The sequence below is a fragment of the Ipomoea nil genome, unplaced genomic scaffold, assembly GCF_001879475.1.
Source record: "Ipomoea nil cultivar Tokyo-kokei standard unplaced genomic scaffold, Asagao_1.1 scaffold2283, whole genome shotgun sequence".
NCBI classification, from domain to species: domain Eukaryota; kingdom Viridiplantae; phylum Streptophyta; class Magnoliopsida; order Solanales; family Convolvulaceae; genus Ipomoea; species Ipomoea nil.
This window is the reverse complement of record NW_017618711.1, coordinates 2,889,817-2,916,446: the sequence shown is the minus strand read 5'-3', so window position 1 is coordinate 2,916,446 and position 26,630 is coordinate 2,889,817. Positions and strand designations below refer to the sequence as shown.

The following is a 26,630-nucleotide window of genomic DNA, read 5'->3' as shown; positions in this document are numbered from 1 at the left end:
GAGAAAGTACCTTTCACCTCCCAAAGATTTCACCATAAATGGCCCCCATATATCCACATGAATTAGATCAAAACACTCTTCTGTGGTAGTATTGCTTTGAGGGAATGAAGAACGTTTCTGCTTAGCATAATGACACACATCACATGGTAAACTGTTTTGATGAGAAGCAGAAATGTTCTTTATTAGATGCATCTTATTAATAGGGAAATGCCCCAAACGTTTGTGCCACAACTCAGCACTATTACACTGCAAAACAAAACGATTACAAACATTGATTCTAGGAGGTTGAATCAGCAGGTATAGACCCCTTTCTTCTTTAGCAAAACCAATGGTCTTCCCAAGACTCCGAAGCAGACACTGATCAAAATCAAAAACCAAGGTGTGAGAAGAATTTTGGAGTAATTTACTGACGGATACAATATTAAACTTGAAGTCTGGGATGTGTAAGGCATCCCGTAGCCAAAGATCATCTGTCAGTTTGATATTTCCCTTGTGTCGAACAGAAACCTCTCCTCCATTAGGTAGATTAACAGTAGCTCCCTCAATAGCATGATAATCATCAAAAAAATCACGAGAGCAAACTATATGGTCAGTTGCTCCCGAATCGAGTATCCAAGTAGAAGCGGATAGATTGACAGAATTTATATGAGAAGTTATATGAGACTTGCCTTGGTTTTGTGTCTCAGTATTGAAGTTGGGAGCTAGGGATACAGCTGCTGTCATAGAGGTGTGACTTTGTGCGATTTGTGCCTGCAAGAGAGATATCAGTTTCTGCATTTGATCATGATCCATGTTCATCTGAGCATCAGAACTTGCAGCAGCTGCCATTGTCGATTGTTTTCCCTTAGATTTGTAACCCGGCACCCACCCCAGTGGGTAGCCGTGTTTCTTGTAGCAACGTTCAATGGTGTGCCCGGTCATGCCACAATAGGTACACTTGGCATTCTTGTTTCCCCCTCCAGAGTTCGGATTCTTTCTGTTATTATGGAAATTCGCCGCAGCGACAACTTCTTCCATATTCTGGCTGTTCTAGACAGCATTAGCATGGACAATTTCCAGATTAGGATTCGTGTCATTGAGGTGTCTCTCCAGTTTCTCAGCCATAACGAACACTTTGTACAGGTCAGGCAACGGATCAAGAACTAGAACGCTAGATTTGAGAGAGTTATAGTCGTTGTTTAGGCCTTGTAGAAATTGTATGATTTGATCGATTTCTCGATCTTTTCTGACTTGATCAACTAAATCGCAGGAACATTTTGGAATGCACTTACAGATCGGAAGAGGCCGCATCTTATTCATCTCTTCCCAAAGTGATCTACACTCCGTATAATACTCGTTCACTGAGAGATTCCCCTGCTTCAATCCGTAGATCTCAGTTTGCAAATAGGAAATGCGGTGCGCATCACGTTGGGAGAACCTCCTCCGTAGATCATTCCATACATCCTTCGCGACATCCATGTATAACACGCTCTGAGCGATTGAGGGATGAACTGCCTTCAGAATCCAGGACTTGACCATCAGATTACACCTCCTCCACGCCGGATAATGGATCTGCGATCTGTCTGGTGCTTCTGTGCTCCCATCAACAAGCGACCACTTGTTTTTCACTTCTAGAGCGACTTGTATGGCGATACTCCACGAGCCGTAGTTAGCACTACCTGTGAGCGGTGGACTAACAAGGATGTTGTTTGGACTCTCGTTGACGTTGAGATGCAGGGGGTTCTCGATATCTTCAACTTGGCCTCTCTGCGAGACTACATGCGGAACAGTGTGGATCGGTGGCTGATTCATCGACGGTGCTTGAGTTCCCGGCTGACTCGCCTCTCCGGCGCCGGTAACCACCACGGCGTAGCTTGTACGCCATGGCTATGATACCATGACGAAAGTTCGATTTAGCGAAGAGAGAGATGGAAGAGAGGAAGCAGATTGTGAACTGGAAAGTCGTTATTGGAAGTCTGTTTTGTCAACCTGTACAAGAAGCATGCGAGGGGTAGATATACCTCGATAGAAACAAGCGACAAAAGCCGTTATAACAGAAATAACAAACCGAGGTGCCCTTCTAACCTCCTGCCAGCTACCCTTCTCCCACATGTTCTAATAAGCCTCGTGCTCGACTTAGGCCTCAACCTAGGCCTTAGCCCCAGGCCTCGGCCACCGACACCAAGTGGGGGCCGGCCACGAGACCGGGCGTGATTCAAGTATTTGCAACTAATCCCTCCTTTTTAGGGGGACAGTTAAGAGACTCATTGGTATTATACCATTGAAGTTGTCTTGTTAAGACACCATCATCATTATCATCTAATCACACATTCTCTTGTAATGGCATTTCAGAAACATTAATACAATAATCTTTGTCTCCGTGACACACATTTATGGCTCGTTTAGTTCACGGAATAGGCCGGGAATGGCATAGCATTCCTAGTAATAGGTCTATTCCTTTGTTTGGTAACCGTTTCTATTACTGGGAATAATATTCCCAGTGATACCCTATTTCCCCAGATAAGGTAATAGCTATTACCAGGGCCCCCCCTAGTATTAGGCTATTACTGAGTTCTCAGGAATAGCCTAAAATTTCTACTTCCTATTTTACCCCCCGTCACCACCACCCCACCACCCCTACAGCCACCAGCACCCCACCACCACCACCGTCGCCGCCGCCACCATCACCATCGCCACCACCACCGTCGCCACTACCACCACCACCATCGCTACCAGCATTGCCGCCGCCACCAGCACCACCACCCCACCAACACCACCGCCACCACCGCCACTACCACCACCGCCACCGCTGCCACCGCCACTACCACCGCCACCAGCATCGCCACCACCGTCGCTACCACCACCACCACTGCCGTCGCTACCGCCGCCACCACTGCCGCCGCTACCACAACCGCCACCACCACCGCTGCCGTCGCCACCACCACCGCCACCAGCACCACCACCCCACCAACACCACCAGCATCGCCACCACCGTCGCTACCACCACCGCCGCCGCCGCCGCTACCACCACCGCCACCAGCACCACCACCCCACCAATACCACCAGCACCAGTACCGCCACCACCAGCACCACCACCACCACCACCCGCCGCTACCACCACCACCGCCGCCACCACCAGCACCAGCACCGACACCACTGCTGCTACCACCACCACCGTCGTCGCCGCCGCCACTACCACCATCAGCAACACCGCCACCATCGACACCACCACATATTTTTATAAGGGCATTTATGTATTTTAAAACATATTTCATTTCTATTCCTTAAACCAACCAAACACGGTAATATAATTCATAAAGTCTATTCCTTGCCTATTCCATTTCTTATGGAATAGCGTTCCTATTACCTCAAAATTCATTCCGTGAACCAAACGTGTTGTTATTGTCTTTTCATATCATTAGTCATTTATTTATTATTTCCTTTATTATTGGGTATTTGGGTTAAGTAATTCAAGTCCATCCATATCCATTTATTCCATCAAATATTATATTATTTCGGCTTGCTTACGATTTAATTTTTATAGTAATTGTTTTAATGATGATGGATGGAATTTACGCATTTAAAAATTAAACAGAGACTTATTTGAGACCATCTCATAGATCTTGATTTGTGAGACAAATCTTAAAAAAAGTTAAACCGTTTAAAATATTAAATTTGTGTTTAAAATTTTAAATTTTAATTAAAAATATAAAATATATATGACTCCCGGGAGGAATCTACTCCTGGACACAAAGAATGCTTATGCAATCGTTACACCCTATACCACGGCGCACATAGCACTGTGCGCCGCGCGCCTCTCAAAACGACGTCGTTTTGGGGTCGTTTTGGGAGGCGCGGTAGGAAGTTGCTGAGATTATGTGTATTTGTTCACACAATTATGTGTATTTGTTCATACAATTATGTGTATTTGTTCATACAGTTATGTATATTTTTTATACAATTATGTACATTTTTTTATACAATTATGTACATCCGAATCAGAAAATTTGTGTGTATTATGTTAAGAGTTGATGTGTATTATGTTAAAAGTTTATGTTTATTATGTATTATGTTAGATTATGTGTATTATCTTTTAAAAAGAGTATGTATATTTTGTTATATAATTATGTACATTCATGTATACAATTATGTGTATTCTAGTATAACATTATGTACATTTTTTGAACAGGGGTTTTTTTTAGAGAAAAAAATAACTGCCATTCACTGGGGCGGAAAATTTCAAAAAAAAAAAAGAAGATTAAAACGACGTTGTTTTGCATCTGAGCGCACAGTGCAACGCGCGCCATGGTGTAGGATATAAATTGCGATGCTTATGCGCCAAACCTTCTAACCTGAATCCAGCTTCCATTTTAAAATTTATTTCAGAATTTTAATTTACTTTAAAGAAGTGCCTGAAGATTTAGTGTGTCCAATTGGACCAAAAACACACTTAAAATCTTCAATAAAATAAAAGTAAAAAATAAATTAATACAAATATGTTATAAAACATGATTGATGGACATTATTATAGGGCTTAATGGCCTAATTTGTAACAGTCAATCTTAATGAATAGATTTGTAACAGCTACCCATTCTTGTGTATATATACTGTACAATGCTTGAATGAAAGGGCACACTGATTTCTTCTAATTCTGGTCATTCTTACTATCACTTCTCTCTACTCTTTTACATTTCCTGTTTTAGTTCATAGATTATATTGCTTACAATACACCGGTTAGGAGCTAACGGGCCAACGGACACCACAATTACAACACGTTATCAGCACGCTCAATCCCGGTCCCGGTGAACGGTACTTTTATGATTTTTCTAAGCATTATTTCTAGATGTCTCAAATTGCATATTTATACTATGAGTTTCTGTTTATGTGGAATATGTCTAAGCATTTTTTTTTATATACATCCGAATTCATATGAATGTTCGAATACATATATTTTTTTTCATATACAGATAAACATTATGTTTTTTTGTATACATATACTTTTCAGAATCTACAGAATAACAGCATTCTCAATGTATACAAAATTTTCTTTTCGAAAAATGATTTACTTCGAAATAAAGAAATACATATTTTTTTCGAAAAAGTCGAATGTATGTATACTCTTTTTTTTTTTCGAAAAAAAAAAAAAAAAAAAAAAAAAAAAAAAAAAAAAAAAAACTGTTTTGGTCGTTGATCTAAGCCCGGTGGTGGGCGGCGACGGTAGCAGTCGCGACAGTACGGCTCTCCGGCAGAGGGCGGTGGCGGCTCGCGATAGCACGACTCTCTGGCAGAGGGCGGCAGCGGCTCTGGTTCAACATCCCAGACATTGTGACCGCTCTTGTTTTTGTTTTGTTATTTTTTTTCTCGCGGCTCATCTAATCGGTAATGCTTGGCCGATCAATCTGACTAGCCGCATCAATAAAGTGCAAGGAAACCTTCTGCACATACAGAGGTGTTCGCATCCTTTTCTTGCAATCGCATTCCGCTCGGGCGCGTTTGGCGAGATCCGCGAACATCCAGAACCTCCGGCGAGGGTTCTTGGCAAGCCAGAGGGCAGATCTCCATCTCGTAAGATGGAGATGAAAGTTATAAAAATCGATCCATCTCGTAAGATGGAGATGAAAGTTATAAAAATCGATCCATCTCGTAAGATGGAGATGAAAGTTATAAAAATCGATCGATTGACATCAGATGCAAAATATGAAAATCCAATGCAGTTTTGATCTGATATAGGGTTCTAATTTTTGTTTTAATTAGTCAAACCCATTTTGGGTATTTTTTGGCCCGTATTTTTTTTAACAGAAAAGTGTATTTTGGGCCCATTTCAAAACATTATGTTTTTTTTGGGGCTTATGATTATTTATTAATCTTTTCTGATATACGTATAAATGTATAAATTGTTTTGGGCCTATTATCTGAATATTATGGTTGAATATGTTTATATATTAAATTGCTATTTTTTTTGCAATTTATTTGGATAATATGATGAATTTCTATGCATATTCTGTCTTGCATAATATATAATTTTATTATTATGTGAATTATAAAATTAGGCTTTGGATTTACGCCATCAAGTTTAGCCAGAACTAATAATTTTCTTTTGAAAACAATAGATTATGGCTGCCATCGTGAAACGTGAATTCACCGAGCTTTCCCTAGATGGAAGCAATTATTTGACATGGGCCCTTGATGTTGAGATTTATCTCACATCAACAGAACTACAAGACACAATCATTGAAAATTCCCCGAGCGATGACGCTCAGAAAGCTAAGGCCCTAATTTTCCTCCGCCACCACCTCAACCATGATCTCAAGAATGAGTACCTCACTGAAAAAGACCCACATGCCCTTTGGAAATCCCTTAAAGATCGTTTTGACCAGCAGACATCACTAATCTTGCCACAAGCACAATTCGATTGGTTAAACCTCCGATTCCAGGATTTTAAATCAGTAACTGAATATAACTCAGCTTTACACAAGGTCGTATCTCAGCTCAAGCTCTGTGAGCAGGAACTCTTAGATACAGACTTGATAGAAAAAACCTTGTCCACATTTCATGCTAATGATCTTGTACTCCAGCAGCAGTACAGGGCCAAAAACTATTCTAAGCATTCAAAGCTGATTTCTGCGTTACTGGTCGCTGAAAAGCACAACCAATTGTTGATGCGTAACCACAATGCACGCCCAACCGGTGCTGCACCTGCACCTGAAGTGCACCATGTTGCCCAATCAAGCAACAATCGGAGGGGACGGGGTCGAGGGCGAGGAAGAGGCCGCGGTAGGGGCCCGAAGCGAGGTGGCAAGAGCGGAGCTAATAACGGAGATTCTCGGACCAGAATAAGCAACCCGAAGATCAAACTCGTCAAGGACAGCAAAATACGTGCTATAAATGTGGATGCAAAGGACACTGGTCCCGCACGTGTCGCACTTCAAAACATTTGGTCGAAGCCTACCAGATGATGATACAACGAAATAATGACCGGAAGACAAATGAATCCTCTCAAGCTGCATTGCCTGAAGCAAACACCTTACTCAATTTGAGTGATGACTTATTAGGCGAGGAGCTTAAGGATTATGGAGACCAAGTATGAGTGTCTCATTCTTTTCATACATCATTTTCGTTCTTTTATGCATGCGAGCATATATCTTTCAAAAATAAGATACTCTATTGTTTTTGAATAATCCTTTATCTATGAATTTCGGATAATTCTTTATCTATGAATTTCAAAAATAAGATACTCTATTGTTTGCCGGATACTTGTTGGGGAAATAAAATATTCCATGCTTTAATTCTAAACCTCCGGCACACTGCATATCCTTATTCTCCCTTATACTTGATATACGTGATTTCAAAATCGTACATTTCCCAAAATCTGCAGTATGCAGTTTATTTTACTGTCACACCACCATGGCATATCTCTAGAGGCTATCAAATACACATTGGTTGTATGCCTCTGTCAGTTGTCTGAAAATCTAAAGTCAGAGGATCACTGACTTCATACTTTATGAAGATCGGTTCGCGGCATTAGGGGGAGATATGAGTCAGAATGCCGAGAAATTACACAGAATGAAATGATCTTCATCTTTCAAAATCACGTATTAGTTCATAAAATAATTGCAACTATCTGCCAAAGAGTGAAAAATAAGAATCCAAAAGAACTAGATCTAGTAAAGAATTTTTGTCACTCTCGAAAAATCTTAAGAAGTTATGTACGTCCAGAAGACGAGAAAGCTCAGTAAGTTTATAGGTGCACCAAAATAATCACAATACTGAGATGCGGAACAACTAGATGCAAATATCTTTGGGAAATGGCTATAATCTAGTTGACTTAGAAATACTATAAAAGCTTTTATATGTGGGAGAAACTTATGAAAATATTAAAGTTGTCGACAACACAATTACCTTTAATTGCTCATATTATATCTGGATCCAGAGTTAGGCACTAGAAGTGCCCTAATTAACTAATGTATAAAAAGAGCCATTAAAGGCATATATATAGCTCAACTCGCTGATAAATGCTCTTTATAACGTATACACCATTAACCCTGTAGGTTACAAAATGGGTATGTGTATGAAAGAGAAACAAGGATAATGAGGTGGTGTAAATATAAAAGAGAGTTCGTAGCTAAATGAATATACTCTCCCAAAATGAATGTCATTAAAGTTCCGCTACATAACTGGCAGAATGATAAAATAGGATATGCAGAATTAAAAGTTCTCAAAAATGAGAAAAATGAAAACCGCAACATGTATCTTTGAGATACAAAGTTTGTTTATATATGAGTAACTAAGTAGGATTTTTTTTGGCTACTTGGATATTGGTTATTTTAATTGATATTCTTGATGACAAATCCTAAACTGGTTATGTTTTGTTTTACCCACATTAATTATCTAAAAGCTTATGTTATACAAATATTAAATGGGTATAGTTAAGAATATTAAACAAAATACATAGCATCAATATTCAATCCATGTGAGCTCCAGAAGAGTCACTAGATCATTATACATAATGTTAGTTCTAGTAACAATCTCGAAGGGTGTATCATATTCCCTATCAAAACAAATATTTTATTTAGAATATTTAAACTTTGAAGATTATTATCTTCAGGGGGAGACTGAAAGCACATTCAACTCAAATTAATCCCATAGATTGGGTCTTAAAAGACTAACAATTGTACCTTTTGCAACATATACATACCATGTACTCTTTTCCTCACTAGGTATTTCTCATTAAGTTTTTCTAGTGTGGTTTTTAACGAAGCATGGGTATGATGCCAATAAGAAAAGTTACAAAATAAATGTTTAAGTAGACAAACCCCAAAATCCTGAAGATTATGCCTTGAAGGCTTATAGTTGTATTCTTTTTCCCTTAACTAAGTTTTTTCCCACAGGGTTTTCTTAAGTTAAGGTTTTTAATAAATCAATCATACAATATATGATTTTATATATCATGTACTCTTTTCTTCAACTAGGTTTTTTTCCCACGTGGTTTTCCTAGTGAAGTTTTTAACGAGGCATGATTATGACAAAATAATGTCCAAGGGGGAGTGTTATAAAACATGATTGATGGACATTATTATAGGGCTTAATGGCCTAATTTGTAACAGTCAATCTTAATGAATAGATTTGTAACAGCTACCCATTCTTGTGTATATATACTGTACAATGCTTGAATGAAAGGGCACACTGATTTCTTCTAATTCTGGTCATTCTTACTATCACTTCTCTCTACTCTTTTACATTTCCTGTTTTAGTTCATAGATTATATTGCTTACAATACACCGGTTAGGAGCTAACGGGCCAACGGGCACCACAATTACAACAAAATAGTCTTTTATACTATACAACTAGTTTTTTACGCGCATTGCGCGATTGGGATAATGCCAAATTTTTTTTTTTAAATAAGTACTTTAAAGTATATTAAGGCAGGATTATATTGAAATTGTTCATGCATAGATAATTGAAGGTTGAATTTGCGTATTTAAATAGATAATTCTTCTCCCAAAGGTTGAGTCTCCAACCCAAGGGCCCCCCACACTCCGACCCGACAGAGCATTGTGGGAGTTTGTAAATGCTGATACGCACAAGGACTCTGCCCACTTTGGACATAATTCCCGCACTGCCGCCGCCGAGGTTCAAACCTTGGTCTCTTCTCCCAAATACTACCCACTAAACCATTGAGCTAAGCCGGTACGGGTTAAATAGGTAATTCTAAGTTTACAAATGCAAGATAATATAGTCAAGATTGATTATAATTGTCAATAAAATAATTGTATAGGTATGATTGAAATCAAATACGGAACATAAGGGAGAACAAATAAAAATTAGGGCATAAAATATTAAATATATACTAATATTGTTTGAGGAGATTCCGACATTAGGATTTGTGGTTAAGTTCTATTAAGACTTTAATATTAGAATTAGATTAATGGTGTAGTTATAATTCTATATTAGACTTTAATATTAGAATTAGACTAACGGTGAATTAACGGAAAAATTAAATGGATAATCATATTTTTTTTTTGAAGGTCAATCTTGCGATTGTATTAATGAATCAAAGCCGAAATAGTGTCAGGTGGGATAGCATCCCAGTACATAGTTTGATCCTGAGTAAATGCTAACGTAGCTAAAGTATGCGCATGTAAATTAACCTGCCTAGAAATATAATCCAAAGTAATATGATTAAATAACGACATAAACGTCCTGCACTGGTCAACTGTGACCCCAACGTACGAATGGATCGGCGTATGATGGTGCCTGAATATCGCTGCCAATTCCATGCAATCCGTGAGTAAACTTACTGATGTGGTGTCCCGTTCAAGTAGCCAGGACAAAGCCTCCTTGTATGCCTGAGCCTCCGCCATAAGTGGTGAAAAACAAACTGGTAACTTGCCATTCCTCGCTGCCACAAACGAGCCATCTGGCGCTATAATTACCATGCCGTAAGTAGCCTCGCCCGTGTCGTGCCGGAAACCCGCGTCCACATAACATCGTAGACCACCCCCTCCTGAACCATTCACGTGGTCCGTCGCCGGTGTCGGGTTGGTTCGGCCAACATGAGCAGTGCCATACGCCTGCAGTGCTACGGTGGCTGCTCTGACCAACCGGGCAGGCCGCATCATTGATCCCTTCCAGACAGCTGAATTCCGGGTTCTCCAAATATAATATAATATTGCTACCATTAACCGGACCTGCTCCTCCGTCAAGACTGTCATAACCCCTTTTAGCCATGTTGTAAACGAGTCTGCAACCATATTAATAATAGGTAATTGTGTTATATTCCAAACAAGTCTAGAATATTCACAAAGCACTAAAGCATGTAACACATCTTCATGATCTAAACCACACATAGGGCAAGTTGGGTCCACCTCCACCCTTTTAAATATCAAGTTAAGGGTTGTTGGCAAAATATCACATATGGCTCTCCACAAAAACGTTTTCCATTTCGGGGGTACTTTTAATTTCCACATTGCGATCCACTTATCAAAATTCGCTGGATTATTCTCATAATCTCCCACAATATGCCTATAGGCATTCTTTACTGTATATGTCCCCTTTGGGTCACTCATCCAATACCATGAGTCCTCATACTCAGGACTAACAGGGATCATATTTATTCGTTCCACATCTTCAGGAATAAATAAATCAGACAGAATGTGCGGATCCAGGTATGAATCTGTAAATCAATTAGTCCTGCAACTCGCGCCTCTCTCAATTGTTGCGGCATTTCTGTTTGAATCAATGGGCTAGGATTGTCTCGTAACCACGGGTGTCCCCATATTAGGGTTGTCTGTCCATTCCCAATCCTCCTTCGCACCCCTGAGACTACCATTGCATGGGCCGCCATTATACTTCTCCAACAATAACTCGGGCAATTACCAATAGTTGCATCTGTAAAACTGGTTGTGGGATAATACCTTGCCTTGTAGATTTTGGCTACAAGTGTTTCTGGGTCTGTTAAAAATCGCCATGCCTGTTTACCTAGCATTGCTATATTAAAAGCCCTCAGCTCTTTAAAACCCATACCGCCATACTTTTTTGGTATGCACAACCTGTCACATGCCTTCCAATGTATTCCCCTTTCTCTTCCACTGCCCCACCAATATTTATTCATAGTTCGCTCAATTGACTGACAAACTGTCTCAGGTAACAAAAAAACACTCATCGAAAAGGTAGGCATAGATTGTGCTACACTTTTCAATAATACTTCCTTACCAGCCTGAGAGAGTAGCTTTTTACTCCACGAACCAATTCGCTGCCTGATTTTTTCCTTCACATACGAAAAAACATCTCTCTTGTTTCTCCCTACAAAAGATGGTAGGCCCAGATATTTTCCAAAATTTGGTGCTTGTACCACCCCCAGACAATTCGCCACCTGTGCCCTGTCAGCCTCCTGGGTATTTCTACTAAAACATATATTTGATTTATTATAATTCACTACCTGGCCTGACAATTTCTCATACCTTGCAAGGCACTGCCTTATAACTCCTGCCTCCTGGGTATTTGCTTTAAAAAATAGGAGACTATCATCCGCAAAAAATAGGTGTGATACAGGCGGTGCCCCCCTTGCTACTCTGCACCCATGTATTGACCCTGCCAACTGTTCATACTGTAATATCATCGAGAGAGCCTCTGCACAAATAATAAATAAATACGGAGAGAGCGGGTCTCCCTGCCTGAGTCCCCTGGTTGGTTTTACGTGCCCCCCTTCTATACCATTAATCATTACAGTATAATTAACAGTCGTTACACACATCATGATGAGCTTTACCCACTTCTCACTAAAACCCATAACAGTCAGCATCCTTTCCAGAAAGTTCCACTCCATTCTATCATAGGCCTTTGACATATCTAGCTTTAATGCACTCCATCCCACTATACCACATTGCTTTCTATTCAGATAATGCCCCACCTCCGCTGCCACCAGGATATTATCCGTGATTAGCCTTCCCGGGATAAAAGCACTCTGGGATTCTGAGATCAATCCTCCCATCAATGTTTTCATCCTATTTGCTATCATTTTGGCCATAATTCTGTAAATGACATTACTCAGTGCGATCGGCCTTAAATCTGCTACTGTCTCAGGCATCTCCTTCTTCGGTATCAAGACAATGTTAGTATCATTCAATCCTTCAGGGAATACACAGGAATTCAAGGCATTAATTACAAAACCAGATACATCTCCTCCCACTATCCCCCAAAACTGCTGGTAGAAACCCGGGTTCAACCCATCCGGCCCCGGTGCCTTATCCGGATACATTGAAAAAAGAGCCTCTTTAACCTCATTAGTTTCAAAAGGGCGGTCTAGCATCACATTCTGCTCGAACGTTACTCGTGGGGTTAGGACTCCAAAAAGTGGATCATTACAACTCAGTTCATTTGAGGCAAAAATATTTTCAAAGTAATTCTGTATAACAACATGCATATCATCCCCCTCCACCCAGTTACCAGCATCACATTTAATAGTAGAAATAAAATTCTTTTTCCGGCGTGCAGAAGCATACCTGTGATAAAATTTTGTATTCGCATCAGCCCCGCGTAGCCAGTGTTGCTTGGCCCGCTGCCTCCAAAACACATCCTCCTGGGCCTCTACTCGTTTCATGGTATTCTCAATCTGTTGGTACTCAGCGAGAGCTACCAAATCTCGTCTATTCCTTATGGCATCTTGCCTCCGCTGCAGGTGGTTAATTCGCTTTCCAAATTTATGGAACTGATCTCCACCCCACCGCATCAACTTTTCTCCACACAACTGCTGGCAGTGCAGCAATCCCTCCGTTCTCCCCTCTTGCCAGGCCGTTTCGACTACTCCTTTGCACCCCTCATCCAATAGCCAAGCCATTTCAAATCTGAACTTCCGCGGTCCCCTTCTCCTTGGCATGCAAATGGCATTAATACTGAGGAATAGGATCGAATGATCCGATGCCCGAGTTCGAATATTTTCCAGCATTGCATTCTCATTGAGCAGACCCCAATCATTCGTTATTAAAGCCTTATCCAATCTCTCCTCTATCCAATTCGGCGTCCCCTTCCCCTTCTGCCACGTATACTGATGGCCCCTCATTGGCATTTGCATCAAACCACAGTCATCCAGAGCATCTCCGAAACCCCGTAACAGACTATTAGGATACGGATTTCCCCCCTTCTTCTCATGCTGATATAATAGATTATTAAAATCCCCTATCACCACCCAGGGCAATAAGGATCTAGTCTTGAGAGTACCAAGTAAATCCCATGTCTCCTCCCGCCTACCACGCTCGGGGATACCATAAATGCATGTCATGCGCCATAACTTATTAAACAAGCTAACCTCCACATCAATATGACTCTGCGAATAGCTTAAAAATCTCACCGTATTATTCTTCTTCCACAAAAGCGCCATTCCTCCACTCAAACCATCGTTATCAACATAAAACAAACCTTCATAGCCAAGCGTAACCCGGATCCGTTCTGCATGTATCCGTGGTACCTTGGTCTCCATCAAAAACACAAAATCAGGCTTCTTACTGGACGCAAGGCCCACAATCTGTCGAACTGTGCGTGGATTGCCCAAGCCACGACAGTTCCAGCTCAGAGTACTCATGATGATGGGCGGGGTTGGACACCAGCTCCCGCCATGGACAAGTTTTTTGAAACAGCTGCGGTTGTTACCTCATCGTTTCCACTTCCCTCTCCCCCCATGGTTCCATGTCTACGACGCTTTGCCGTAGCCACCACCACCTCATCCTCAGACATACTCGTGGGTGTGACAGCCCCACTTCCCTGTCCCCCATCCACTACACGTGGCTTGACTCCCAGTGGTCGTGGTTTCCCGCCTACCGGAACAAGCCAGCTATCCCCAACCGCTCTAAGAGCGCTCCGGGATCCACCAGCTCGCAAATCCGGACCGTACAGGTACCTTTCGACTGGAATTCCAGCCTCCCTAGCGTGTATGCAGAAAGTATGCAAGTGACCCATACAGCCACAAAAGTAGCAAAACTTATGCAGCCGTTCATATCTAAAATTTACCCATGCTGTAGTCCCATCTCTCTTCATCGACCTCATCCTCCTTCTAAGCGGCCTATCAACCGAAATTGACACCCGAATACGGTGAAACGTTAGCCATGGTGCCCCCTCAAACCGGTCATCATGTTTAACAAAAGAGCCCAAAAAATTTCCTGCCTGCTCCAAGATTGCATGCGACGTGTACCCCTTTGGCATATCATGCAACTGCACCCACATGTCAATCATATCCAGCTCCACATCCACAGGATTTACCCCATCCAACACCTCCCGACACACAAGAGCATTATTCTCAAAAGCCCAGGGTCCCCCATTCAGCATGTATTCCATATCCGTCTTATGGAAAAACACAAATAAGAACAAACCCCTTTGAATCTCCGTTACCTGTACTCCACGTACCGGTTGCCAAACAGACGCCAGAACCTGCCTCATAAAATCTAGCTTGATCATCTTCTGCGTCAAAAACCGCCCGACAATCCTCCAAGTCTCCTCCTCCTCCTCCCCATCACCCTCTACCACCGCATCCCCACCTTCCGGCATAAACACCGCCCCTTCCTCCTCCATCAACGCCATCTCCGCCCATCTATCCGTCAACTCCACCACACCCCCACTACCCCTTGATGCCGTGCAATTCCCCCATCCCCCCTCCCATGCCGATCCATGCTTCCTCTATTCCCTCCTCCACCCGCACTGCCTACACCATCTCCATCTAAACTACCCACGCCACCCACATGCACACCGCCTAGACCACCTGCCAACACACCTCCCCCACACCTCATATTACTGCCACGTTCCTCCATGCTTCCTCTATTCCCTCCTCCACCCATACTGCCTACACCATCTCCATCTAAACTACCCACGCCACCCCCATGTACACCGCCTAGACCACCTGCCAACACACCTCCCCCACGCCTCAAGCTACTGCCACGTTCCCCCCCAACTTCCTGCCTTTCATTCGCACCGTAATCCCTCCCTTCTTGCCTCCAACTTGCATCTCGCCTAACATCCTGCCTAACTTCCTTCGTTCGGCGCAAATCAACCCCATTCGGCAACTCTCTTTCACGCAATTCCTCCATCTCGGCCAGCGTCGCATTACGTTAATAATTAAATAAATTCGCTGGTCAAATCCGCTAACGCTAACCCCTAACTGCTGATTGTCAAACAAGGACATTGCGAGGTAGTTCTCACTTCAATTTGTTGTGTGATTTGAATACTCTCTTTGTCACAAAATCTCTCAAGTAGTTAATATGGTTGGCTTTATTAATTATATTTTTTTAATTTTTTCATGGTATTAATAAAATAATTGGTAAATAAATATATAGCATTATTTTGTATTATAACTTTGATATTTAATTAGAAAAATAGTGCACAAAAAAGATAATAGATAATGTAGTGAATATAATCAATTGATGAATTTGAATGTAAAAATTTTTACATTTGAGAAAAATAAAGACAATATAACTAATGAAAATATTTCTTTTAATTAATTTATTGATAATTAATAATTTTTTTTCACTGAATAAAGACATTGTAAGGATAATGTAGCGAATATAATCAATTAATAAATTTGAATATAAAAAATTTTTATATTGAAGAAAAATAAAGACAATATAACTAATAAAATTATTTCTCTTAGTTAATTTATTGATAATGAATAATTTTTTTTTGAATAAAGGCATTGTGGACACATAATTATAAATTAAAGAAATGCATATGTATTATTTTTTGTTATAACTACTAAATTATTATTTATATAATTTAATAAGAGTAAAATAGATTACTAATAATGCCAACTTTGATTGGGATGAGATTCGAACCTAAGACCTTTTTCTATTGAAATCAATGAGTAAGTTAACGGTGAACTAACAGCAATTCTTAAAATTTTAACGGAATTAGTAACGATGTGTGGGTATTTTAGGAAATTTTAGTGTAAAATTTAAATATGATCAATCTTTCAATCAATCTGAGCCATTCAATTGATTAAAATCTGTGACCGCCATTTTTTCTATCCATTATAAGCCTAACTCTCTTGGGCTCTTATTAGTATATACTAGTTTTTTACGCGCATTGCGCGATTGGGATAATGCCCAATGTTTTTTTTTTTTTAAATAAGTACTTTAAAGTATATTAAGGCAAGATTATATTGAAATTGTTCATGCATAGATAATTGAAGGTTGAATTTGCGTATTTAAATAGGTAATTCTTCTCCCAAAGGTTGAGTCCCCAACCCCAAGGGCCCCCCACACTCCGACCCGACAGAGCATTGTGGGAAGTTGTAAATCACGGTGACTCAATGGTTCAGCAGATAGGACCAAATGCCGGTGCGAATAAGGAATCTGCCCACTTTGGACATAATTCCCGCACTGCCGCCGCCGAGGTTCAAACCTTGGTCTCTTCTCCCAAATACTGCCCACTAAACCATTGAGCTAAGCCCGTGCGGGTTAAATAGGTAATTCTAAGTTTACAAATGCAAGATAATATAGTCAAGATTGATTATAATTGTCAATAAAATAATTGTATAGGTATGGTTGAAACCAAATACGGGACATAGGGGAGAACAAATAAAAATTAGGGCATAAAATATTAAATATATACTAATATTGTTTGAGGAGATTTCGACATTAGGATTTGTGGTTAAGTTCTATAAAGACTTTAATATTAGAATTAGATTAATGGTGTAATTATAATTCTATATTAGACGTTAATATTATAATTAGACTAACGGTGAATTAACGATATTTAACGGAAAAGTTAAATGGATAATCATATAATTAAGGATAAATTAGAAAAACTTTAAAAAAAATTAAAACCTGAACAATTTGAACCATTCATTTGATTTAATAATTTGGCGGTCATTTTTTCTACCCAATGTTAATAATTAAATAAATTCGTTGGTCAAATCCGCTAATATAATCCGCTAACTGCTGATTGTCAAACAAGGACATTGCAAGGTAGTTCTCACTTCAATTTGTTGTGTGATTTGAATACTCTCTTTGTCACAAAATCTCTCAAAGTAGTTAATATGGTTGGCTTTATTAATTATATTTTTTTTAATTTTTTCATGGTATTAATAAAATACTTGGTAAATAAACATATAACATTATTTTGTATTATAACTTTGATATTTAATTAGAAAAATAGTGCACAAAAAAGATAATAGACAATGTAGTGAATATAATCAATTGATGAATTTGAATGTAAAAATTTTTACATTTGAGAAAAATAAAGACAATATAACTAATGAAAATATTTCTCTTAATTAATTTATTGATAATGAATAATTTTTTTTTCACTGAATTAAGACATTGTAAGGACAATGTAGCGAATATAATCAATTAATAAATTTGAATATAAAGAATTTTTATATTGTAGAAAAATAAAGACAATATAACTAATACAATTATTTCTCTTATTTAATTTATTGATAATGAATATTTTTATATATATAATTTAATAAGAGTAAAATAGAGTACTAATTATGCCAACTTTAATTGGGATGAGGTTCGAACCTAAGACCTTTTTTTTTTTTATTATTGAAATCAATGAGTAAGTTAACGGTGAACTAACGACAATTCTTAAAATTTTAACGGAATTAGTAACGGTGTGTGGGTATTTTAGGAAATTTTAGTGTAAAATTTAAATCTTATCAATCTTTTAATCAATCTGAGCCATTCATTTAATTAAAATCTGTGACCGCCATTTTTTCTACCCATTATAGGCCTAACTCTCTTGGGCTCTTATTAGTATAGTAGATAAATAAATTCGTTGGTCAAATCCGCTAATATAATCCGCTAACTGCTGATTGTCAAACAAGGACATTGCAAGGTAGTTCTCACTTCAATTTGTTGTGTGATTTGAATACTCTCTTTGTCACAAAATCTCTCAAAGTAGTTAATATGGTTGGCTTTATTAATTATATTTTTTTTAATTTTTTCATGGTATTAATAAAATACTTGGTAAATAAACATATAACATTATTTTGTATTATAACTTTGATATTTAATTAGAAAAATAGTGCACAAAAAAAGATAATAGACAATGTAGTGAATATAATCAATTGATGAATTTGAATGTAAAAATTTTTACATTTGAGAAAAATAAAGACAATATAACTAATGAAAATATTTCTCTTAATTAATTTATTGATAATGAATAATTTTTTTTCCACTGAATTAAGACATTGTAAGGACAATGTAGCGAATATAATCAATTAATAAATTTGAATATAAAGAATTTTTATATTGTAGAAAAATAAAGACAATATAACTAATACAATTATTTCTCTTATTTAATTTATTGATAATGAATATTTTTATATATATAATTTAATAAGAGTAAAATAGAGTACTAATTATGCCAACTTTAATTGGGATGAGGTTCGAACCTAAGACCTTTTTTTTTTTTTTTATTGAAATCAATGAGTAAGTTAACGGTGAACTAACGACAATTCTTAAAATTTTAACGGAATTAGTAACGGTGTGTGGGTATTTTAGGAAATTTTAGTGTAAAATTTAAATCTTATCAATCTTTTAATCAATCTGAGCCATTCATTTAATTAAAATCTGTGACCGCCATTTTTTCTACCCATTATAGGCCTAACTCTCTTGGGCTCTTATTAGTATATATATAGTAGATATAGTAGATAGAAATTGAAGTGTATCATTAAAAGAATGTTGATTTTAAACTAAAGATTTCACACTAAAAATAATACATTTAAAAGTGTTACATATTTACTGAAAAGTATTATCTCTCCTTTAAAAAGTATTACATATTTGTTGAAAAGTATTATATTTTCATATAAATTATTACAAATTTGCTTTAAAGTACTAGCTTTTAACGTAGTTCAGGAATACCATAGTCAGCGAGATAGTTATCGCATTAGGAGAAAAATCTAATTTACAATGAGCACAGATTAAAGTACAATAGTTAAAGATGTTTGTACACAATATACTTTATATTCTATCTATATATTGAAACCAACCAACGTGAGAGGAATTTTGGTGCATGTTGGCTTGTCAAATGTGCTGAGGGCCGGGAGAGGTCCTTTTATAATGCTTGAACCCTTGATCTTTGTAGTATTGGGATATGAGTTTAATTCTGCTTCATTTATCTTTTCCCTTTCCTTGATTGATTCATGTTCTCTTTGTTTCCATGTAGATTTGGGATTATGTTTCATGATTTTCTTTCTTTTTTTTTTTTTTTGTTTTGCCAATAATATTGGACAACAATGTCTTGGGCCAACAATTTTTAATCAAAAACCATTGTTTTTTTCTTGAAAAATATTACTTCCTCCGTCCAATTTTATGGCAGGTTCGGTTAACGAAGCTTTGACTGAAATTATTTATAATTAAATTTTTCATAATATTAAGTTTAGAATTAGTATGTAAAATTTATATATTTAGAAACTGCATTAAAACTATTATTAAACACAAAAAAAAAAATCAAATTTAAAAATTATAAAAAAATGCTAATAGAAATAAACAAAGAATAAAGAGTCAGTTTGATCAATTAATAGTAAGTATGATAGATTATTAATTGGGACTGAGGGAGTATAATTTTAATGAAATGTATGACTTTTTCTTAGAAAGTATTAGTTTTTGATAGATAAGTATTACATTTTGTGTAAAAAAAAAATATATATATTAGTTTTTGGTGAAAAAATATTAAATTATGTTTTGGTTTATGATAGGGGAATGAACTCTGTGCGACTGTGCCCAAACTCGACTAGACTTGCGGAATAGAGACCTAGGAATTAATTGGGTCCATATGATAATTGGAATTGATGGACAAGGTTTGGAGACCTATGTAAGAAGGTATGAGAGTTAACGGTACGAATTAGCTAAGAATCAAAGTTAAGGAAGTGAGAATGCATAGACGGAAGAGATGTGGTATAAAGTGAAGAAGGATGAACATTTGGGGGTCAAAGTTCGACAAGGCAAAAAGTATAAGGTCTCAAGACACAAAGACTACTAAAAAAAAAAAAAAAAAAAAGACAAAGTAAAGGGTCAAAAGTGATAATGAACATAAAATTCGGGATCATAAAGTGCAAAGACGATGACAATGCAATCGTTATGCGTTGGACCCTTGCTGGACACAGGTAACACTGCCGTTAGGCACTGTTATCTTTTTTTTTTTTTTTTTTTTTATAAATTTCAGACCGCTTCGTTATAGGAGTATATGTTCATAATTTTATTACTATATGTTAATAACTGTACATTCATAACTCCATAACTGTACGTTCATAACTCTATAATTATACATTCATAACTCCATAACTGTACATTCATAACTCCATAACTGTACATTCATAACTCCATAATTGTACATTCATAATTTTCGAAGCTCTATGTTCACAATTTTAGAGCTCTATGTTCATAATTTTATCACTATATGTTCATAATTGTAAGTTCATAATGTTAGAGCTCTTTGTTCATAATTCGATCAATAATTGTACATTCATAATTCCATAACTGTAGATTCATAATCTCATAACTGTAGATTCATAACTCCATAACTGTAGATTCATAACTCTATTACTGTACATTCATAACTCCATAATTGTACATTCATAATCTTCGAAGCTCTATATTATATTCACAATTTTAAAGCTCCATGATCATAATTTTATCACTATATATGTTCATAATTGTAAGTTCATAATGTTAGAGCTCTGTGTTCATAATTTCATAATTGCATAACTGTACATTCATAACGGCATAACTGTACATTCATAATCCAAAAAAAAAATAACGCCGTTAACGGCAAAACGCGCGCGATTTTTTTTTTTTAACTAAATGACGCATTTTTTTTTTGAAAAACGACATCGTTTTGGACACGGGTCCAGGGCATAATTTGCCATGACAATGGGGAGCAAGCAAACGTCCCTTTTCATTATACAGTGGACCATGATCCATAATGTTATGTGGATCATGTTTGTCAAATAAAACTGTAATAAAATTAAAATGATACTTTAAGGGTATTTGGCTTGCATAAATTGCATTGACATTGAATTGCAATTCAATGAAATGATAAAATACATTGTTTGATTGGATGGAATTGCAATTCCTTCAATTCATTGAATTACAATTAATTGGGGCCTATGAATTGCAATTCAATGAATTCATCCATACAATGAAAAGGGAAAAAGAAGGAAATGACATATATATTTGTCCTTGAATGTTATTATTAATATTATTACACAAGGGTATTTTAGTCTTTATATCACTTCTCTCATTTCCATTATTCTTCCCTATCAAACAATGTAATTGTAATTCCAACTTTATTCTCACCTTATTCTTTTCCCATCGAATTACAATTTCTTTCCCCCTTATTCCTTCCTTCCAACCAAATGCCCTGTTTAGTGTTGCTAAAATGAAACTAGTATCTGTGAAAAATGAAACTAAAAATTCGAGTCCATTCAACAACGTATTGTCAAATGAAACTGTAGTATAATTAATTAAAATGATACTTTAATGTTCGTTGTTAAAATGAAACTAGTGTGTGTGAAAAATGAAACTAAAATTCAGAATCCTACAATAAAATATATTGTCAAATGAATGTGGAGTGTAATTAAAACAATACTTTAACAATATTATAATTAAACTAGTGTGTGTGAAAAATGAAACAACAAAATAGAGCTCATACAATAATGTATATTGTCAAATGAAAATGTAGAGTAGAATTAAAATGATATTTTGGTATTGCTATAATGAAACTAGTGAGTGTGAAAAATGTAACTTGAAAGCATAAAAATATTGTCAAATGAAACTAATGTATAATTAGAATGATACTTACTTTATGGATCACATTACTAGATGGACCATGGTCCACAATAAAATTTGCCCATGCTAGTTGTTATACAGTAGACCATGATCTACTGCTAAGTGGACCATGGTTGTCAAATGAAATTATAGTATAATTAAAATGATACTCCAGTGTTGTTATAATGAAACTAGTGTGTGTGAAAAATGAAACTAAAAAAACAGAGTTCATTCAGCATCGTATATTGTCAAATGAAACTATAGTATAATTAAGACGATACTTTAGTGAAGTTATAATAAAACTAGTGTTTATAGAAAATGAAACTAAAATTCAAAGTCATATAATAATATATATTGTTAAATTAACCTAGACTGTAATTAAAATAGTACTTTAATATTACTATAATGAAATTAGTGTGTGTAGAAAATAAAACTACAAAATAGAGCTCATACAATAATGTATATTGTCAAATGAAACAATAATAGAATTAAAATAATATTTTGATATTGCTATAATGAAACTAGTGTGTGTGAAAAATGAAACTAAAAAACATAATAATATTATCTTTTTTTTTTTTGAATGCACATAATAATATTATCTAGTGAAACTAAAATGTAATTAAAATGATACTTACTTCATGAACCACAGTGCTACATTCACCATGTTCCACACTAAAATTTGCCAAAGCACTAGGCAGGACCAATAGTTATGCTGTGCAACCGTGTGCACCATGCATGGTGCACATGGTTGCAAAATGACGTCGTTTTGACTAAAAACGCGCGTCCCGTTAAAAAAAAAAAAAAAAAAAAAAAACAGTTTCGATTCCACTCAACAGCATTATTGTGGATATATAGTTATGAATTATTGTGGATATATAGTTATGAATTTGTGGATATATTGTTATGAATTTATAGATATTTAGTTCATTCATTGTGGATGTTTAGTTCATTCATTGTGGATGTTTAGTTCATTCATTATGGATATTTAGTTCATTCATTGTGGATATTTAGTTCATTCATTCTGGATTTTGTGTTATTCATTCATTGTGGATATATAGTTATGAATTTGTGGATATATAGTTATGAACTTGTGGATATATAATTCAAATTATGCAAAAAAAAAAAAAAAATACTATTACCGGGAATCGAACCTAAATTTTTTTTAAAATAGGACGTACATTTTTAGTCAAAACGACGTCGTTTTTGCAACCGTGTGCACCAAGGTTGCACAACATAATTTGCGAGGCAGGACAATTGTCCAATTGGGTATGGAATTTGGGCCAATTAGCCTGAACATTTGTAGAATAAAGTCCACAACACTAGCTAACAATAAAGGACATTGAGAAAGAAAACAATCATTATTGCATGGACCCTGGTTTATACAATTGTGTGGACTATAAATAAAAAGTACATTTTTAATATATTAAGGGTACATTATTTATGTACGTAAGATACATTTTTTAAAGTATATTTTTAATATACTAAGGGTACATTATTTTATATAATGTATCTTCAGTACAAAAATAATGTACCTTCAGGACAAAAATAATGTATTTTTAATATATTAAAAATGTATCTGATATTCATGGTCCATACAATTGTGTGGACCATGGTCCACCCAATAATTTGCCGAAAGACAAGGTTGCTCGTCAATTTCATTAATTTTTTTTCTTTTTTTTAGTACTACTGACTCTGCTATTTTCTCAACTTACTGAAACACAAAAAGTCAATACCACCTCTATGGAGATTGAACACATGACCTCCCATATGAGAAGGCCACTTTGTGCCATTATACGTGTTACTCTATACCCTTTCAATTGCAACTTGACTATCACAATGATTATTCAGCCTTTTCATTACACTTGTTCAAGGCTATTAAATCAAATTCCATCATGGATCTAGCTATCATGTATCGTTCTTTGTGCTTTCATTGTGGATATATCTGTATCAGGGCCGTTCAAATAAAAATTGGGGCCCTGTGCAATATCATAATTTGGGCCCTTTTTTCATAAGTAATTTCTATATATAAATAATAGTTACGCTGTTCAAAAAGTTGTATCAACATATAAACATTGCATAAAAAATACATCTAAAATTTTATTTAAAAAGTGACACGCGTGCACATTTAGACGCAAAATCATCTACCAAACTTTTGATATCAACTTCTTCCAAAAGCTCATTTTCAATGGAGATTAAAGCTAATCCGCTGAGTCTCTCTTGCAACATACTTTATCGTAAGTAAGATTTCAACAATTTCAACTTCGAAAAACTCCTTTCTGCAGAGGCAACAGTAATTAGGATAGTCAATAATATTCGATATGCAATAGTAGCATTTGGAAAACAACCCATCTGTTTCAATGAATTCAATATACTCAGTGCACCTATCTCTTCTTTTTATAAAATCTCTCTAAGCAATTTTAGCTCCAAATACAATTCATTTCTATCAATATCACCACAGTGATCATCTCTTTTAAGAGCTGCTTCTAAACAAGTGCAACAAGCCTTCAAATTGATATCAGTCATCGATTGTAACTTGTCAGAACTAAACAAAAAGTCAAAAGTTCTTTCATATACTTCATATTGCTCAAACCTCTGGGTCAATGAGATAATAGCTTGATCTACAATGTATAAAAAATAATGAACCCTAAAAGATTCTTCAGGTGATAATGAAGTGTCATCAACACTCTCATCCAATTGTCTTTTTCTACGAATTTTTCGCTTTTGAGAAAACACTAGCTCAATTTCTAATTCATTGGCAATTTTCTTATGGCACTAGAAAAATCATTTTCTCTATAATTCTTGAAGAAAGAAACTAACCCTTTAATTTGATTAATAGCAACATCAAGACGCATATCTTTTGTTTGTAATTGCTTGCTAACTAAATTAAACGCATATAAGATTTCAAACCAAATGACTGTCGTTAGCAAAAATTCAAAGTTACTAAGCTCATTTGTAGCTAAAGATCTTGCCTCACTTTGAATTTTAGAATCACTGTCTGTATCTGCCACTTGAAGTAGGGCTTCTCGAATATCACTGACTTGATATCTAATTGCTTTGACACTTTCCACGCGACTTTCCCATCGAGTTGATGACAATGGCTTAAGAGTTAGATTTATTACATTACTTTTCAAGATATGCCACCTCTTTGTGGAATTAGCAAATATTGTGTAAATATGTTGCACTACTCCAAAGAAATCTCTTGCTTTCCCACAACTGTTTGCAACGTCACATAAAGTCAAGTTAAGACTATGACTACCACAAGGAGTATAAAATGTTCTACGATTTACATCTAAGAGTCTTTTTTGTACACCTTGAGATGCTCTACGATTTACCACAAGGAGTATAAAATGTCTTTAATTCCTTATACTCTGAACATGCTATTGCCTAATTGACATTTGAGAATTTGTTAATTGATATTTCGGATTAGGAAATTTAATTGCCGAATTGCAGTTTTGATAATGTCCTTATAGTCTGACCTAATTGTCCTTATATATATAGATACTTTTTTTATGTTTTCAAAGCAATTTGGGCTCAATTTTCTTTTTATAAAATAAATACTATTATTACTATATATACCTATAGTTTTATTTTTAAAATATGGGCCCCTAAAAATTGGGGGGCCTTGTGCGGTCGCTCATGTTAGACATGCTCACTATTATTACTATATATACCTATAGTTTTATTTTTAAAATATGGGGCCCCCAAAAATTAGGGGGCCTTGTACGGTCGCTCATGTTAGATATGCTCAGAACCGATCCTGATTTGTATATGTGTGTGCATATCTCACCATTAATTAATATTTAAAAAATCATAAAGAAAATGTGTACATGTATTAAAAGCAATAGGCTCATTATTAATATTTAATATTTTAATAATAGTGACAAGGCATAATAAAAAACTGTGTTGAAGGCTTGTTGCCACTATTAGTAAGAAAAGCCGTAAAAATTTGTGTTGAAATCATAGGATAGGATTCAACTAATTTAAAACTTCATTTAGAGATAAGAACATGTTTTGGCAACTAATTTAACCCATCGTTTGTTAGCATTTATCTATTATTTTATATTTATGCTAAAACTATACTATATATACATTATTCCAAAAGGCCGAACCCCAACCCTAAGGGCCCCCCACACCCCGGTCCGACGGAGCATTTGGGAGGATGTAAAATCATGGTGACTCAACTGAACATGAACCATAAAGGCTAGACCGGTGCTCACTACGCACAAGGAGCCCCCCTCACTTTGAGAGAGGTTACTCCCACACTATCACTGGTGAGACTTGATCCTTGGTCATTCTTCCAAAGTTTCACCTCTATGACCAATTGAGCTACCCATGCGGGCTATACTATATATACATATACATATAAAAGATTATCTTCAAAGATTATATATGAGG

General features: G+C 36.4%; 5 protein-coding genes across 5 annotated transcripts; 1 reads left to right on the top strand and 4 right to left on the bottom strand.

Moving 5' to 3' along the window:
- Positions 1-1,029: 1,029 nt before the first annotated feature.
- Positions 1,030-2,091, bottom strand: LOC109151193. Its single transcript, XM_019299111.1, has 2 exons — positions 1,969-2,091; positions 1,030-1,866 (listed from the first exon to the last, which is right to left on the bottom strand). Exons 1-2 carry the CDS (start codon positions 2,089-2,091, stop codon positions 1,030-1,032), a joined length of 960 nt encoding a protein of 319 aa, XP_019154656.1.
- A 4,001-nt stretch (positions 2,092-6,092) lies between these two features.
- Positions 6,093-6,935, top strand: LOC109151192. Its single transcript, XM_019299110.1, has one exon. It carries the CDS (start codon positions 6,093-6,095, stop codon positions 6,933-6,935), a length of 843 nt encoding a protein of 280 aa, XP_019154655.1.
- A 3,187-nt stretch (positions 6,936-10,122) lies between these two features.
- On the bottom strand, positions 10,123-13,954 carry LOC109151191. The gene is made up of 6 exons (XM_019299109.1): positions 13,070-13,954; positions 12,248-12,910; positions 11,918-11,971; positions 11,356-11,449; positions 10,278-10,720; positions 10,123-10,131 (listed from the first exon to the last, which is right to left on the bottom strand). Exons 1-6 carry the CDS (start codon positions 13,952-13,954, stop codon positions 10,123-10,125), a joined length of 2,148 nt encoding a protein of 715 aa, XP_019154654.1.
- A 98-nt stretch (positions 13,955-14,052) lies between these two features.
- Positions 14,053-15,048, bottom strand: LOC109151190. Its single transcript, XM_019299108.1, has one exon. The coding sequence runs from the start codon at positions 15,046-15,048 to the stop codon at positions 14,053-14,055; it is 996 nt and encodes a 331-aa protein (XP_019154653.1).
- A 17-nt stretch (positions 15,049-15,065) lies between these two features.
- On the bottom strand, positions 15,066-15,551 carry LOC109151189 (acanthoscurrin-2-like). The gene has a single exon (XM_019299106.1). The coding sequence runs from the start codon at positions 15,549-15,551 to the stop codon at positions 15,066-15,068; it is 486 nt and encodes a 161-aa protein (XP_019154651.1).
- Positions 15,552-26,630: the final 11,079 nt, after the last annotated feature.

Excerpts from the sequence above, each read along its gene's own strand:
- LOC109151193 (XM_019299111.1), bottom strand. The coding sequence starts at position 2,091 with ATGTGGGAGAAGGGTAGCTGGCAGGAGGTTAGAAGGGCACCTCGGTTT. Across the intron at positions 1,867-1,968 it reads CTCGCATGCTTCTTGTACAG|CCATGGCGTACAAGCTACGC; the intron begins GTTGACAAAACA and ends ATGGTATCATAG.
- LOC109151192 (XM_019299110.1), top strand. The coding sequence starts at position 6,093 with ATGGCTGCCATCGTGAAACGTGAATTCACCGAGCTTTCCCTAGATGGA.
- LOC109151191 (XM_019299109.1), bottom strand. The coding sequence starts at position 13,954 with ATGGAGACCAAGGTACCACGGATACATGCAGAACGGATCCGGGTTACG. Across the intron at positions 11,972-12,247 it reads TGGGTTTTAGTGAGAAGTGG|GAGGCAGGAGTTATAAGGCA; the intron begins GTAAAGCTCATC and ends GCAAATACCCAG. Across the intron at positions 10,721-11,355 it reads TTTTACAGATGCAACTATTG|ACTCGTTTACAACATGGCTA; the intron begins GTAATTGCCCGA and ends ATATGGTTGCAG.
- LOC109151190 (XM_019299108.1), bottom strand. The coding sequence starts at position 15,048 with ATGGCGTTGATGGAGGAGGAAGGGGCGGTGTTTATGCCGGAAGGTGGG.
- LOC109151189 (XM_019299106.1), bottom strand. The coding sequence starts at position 15,551 with ATGGAGGAATTGCGTGAAAGAGAGTTGCCGAATGGGGTTGATTTGCGC.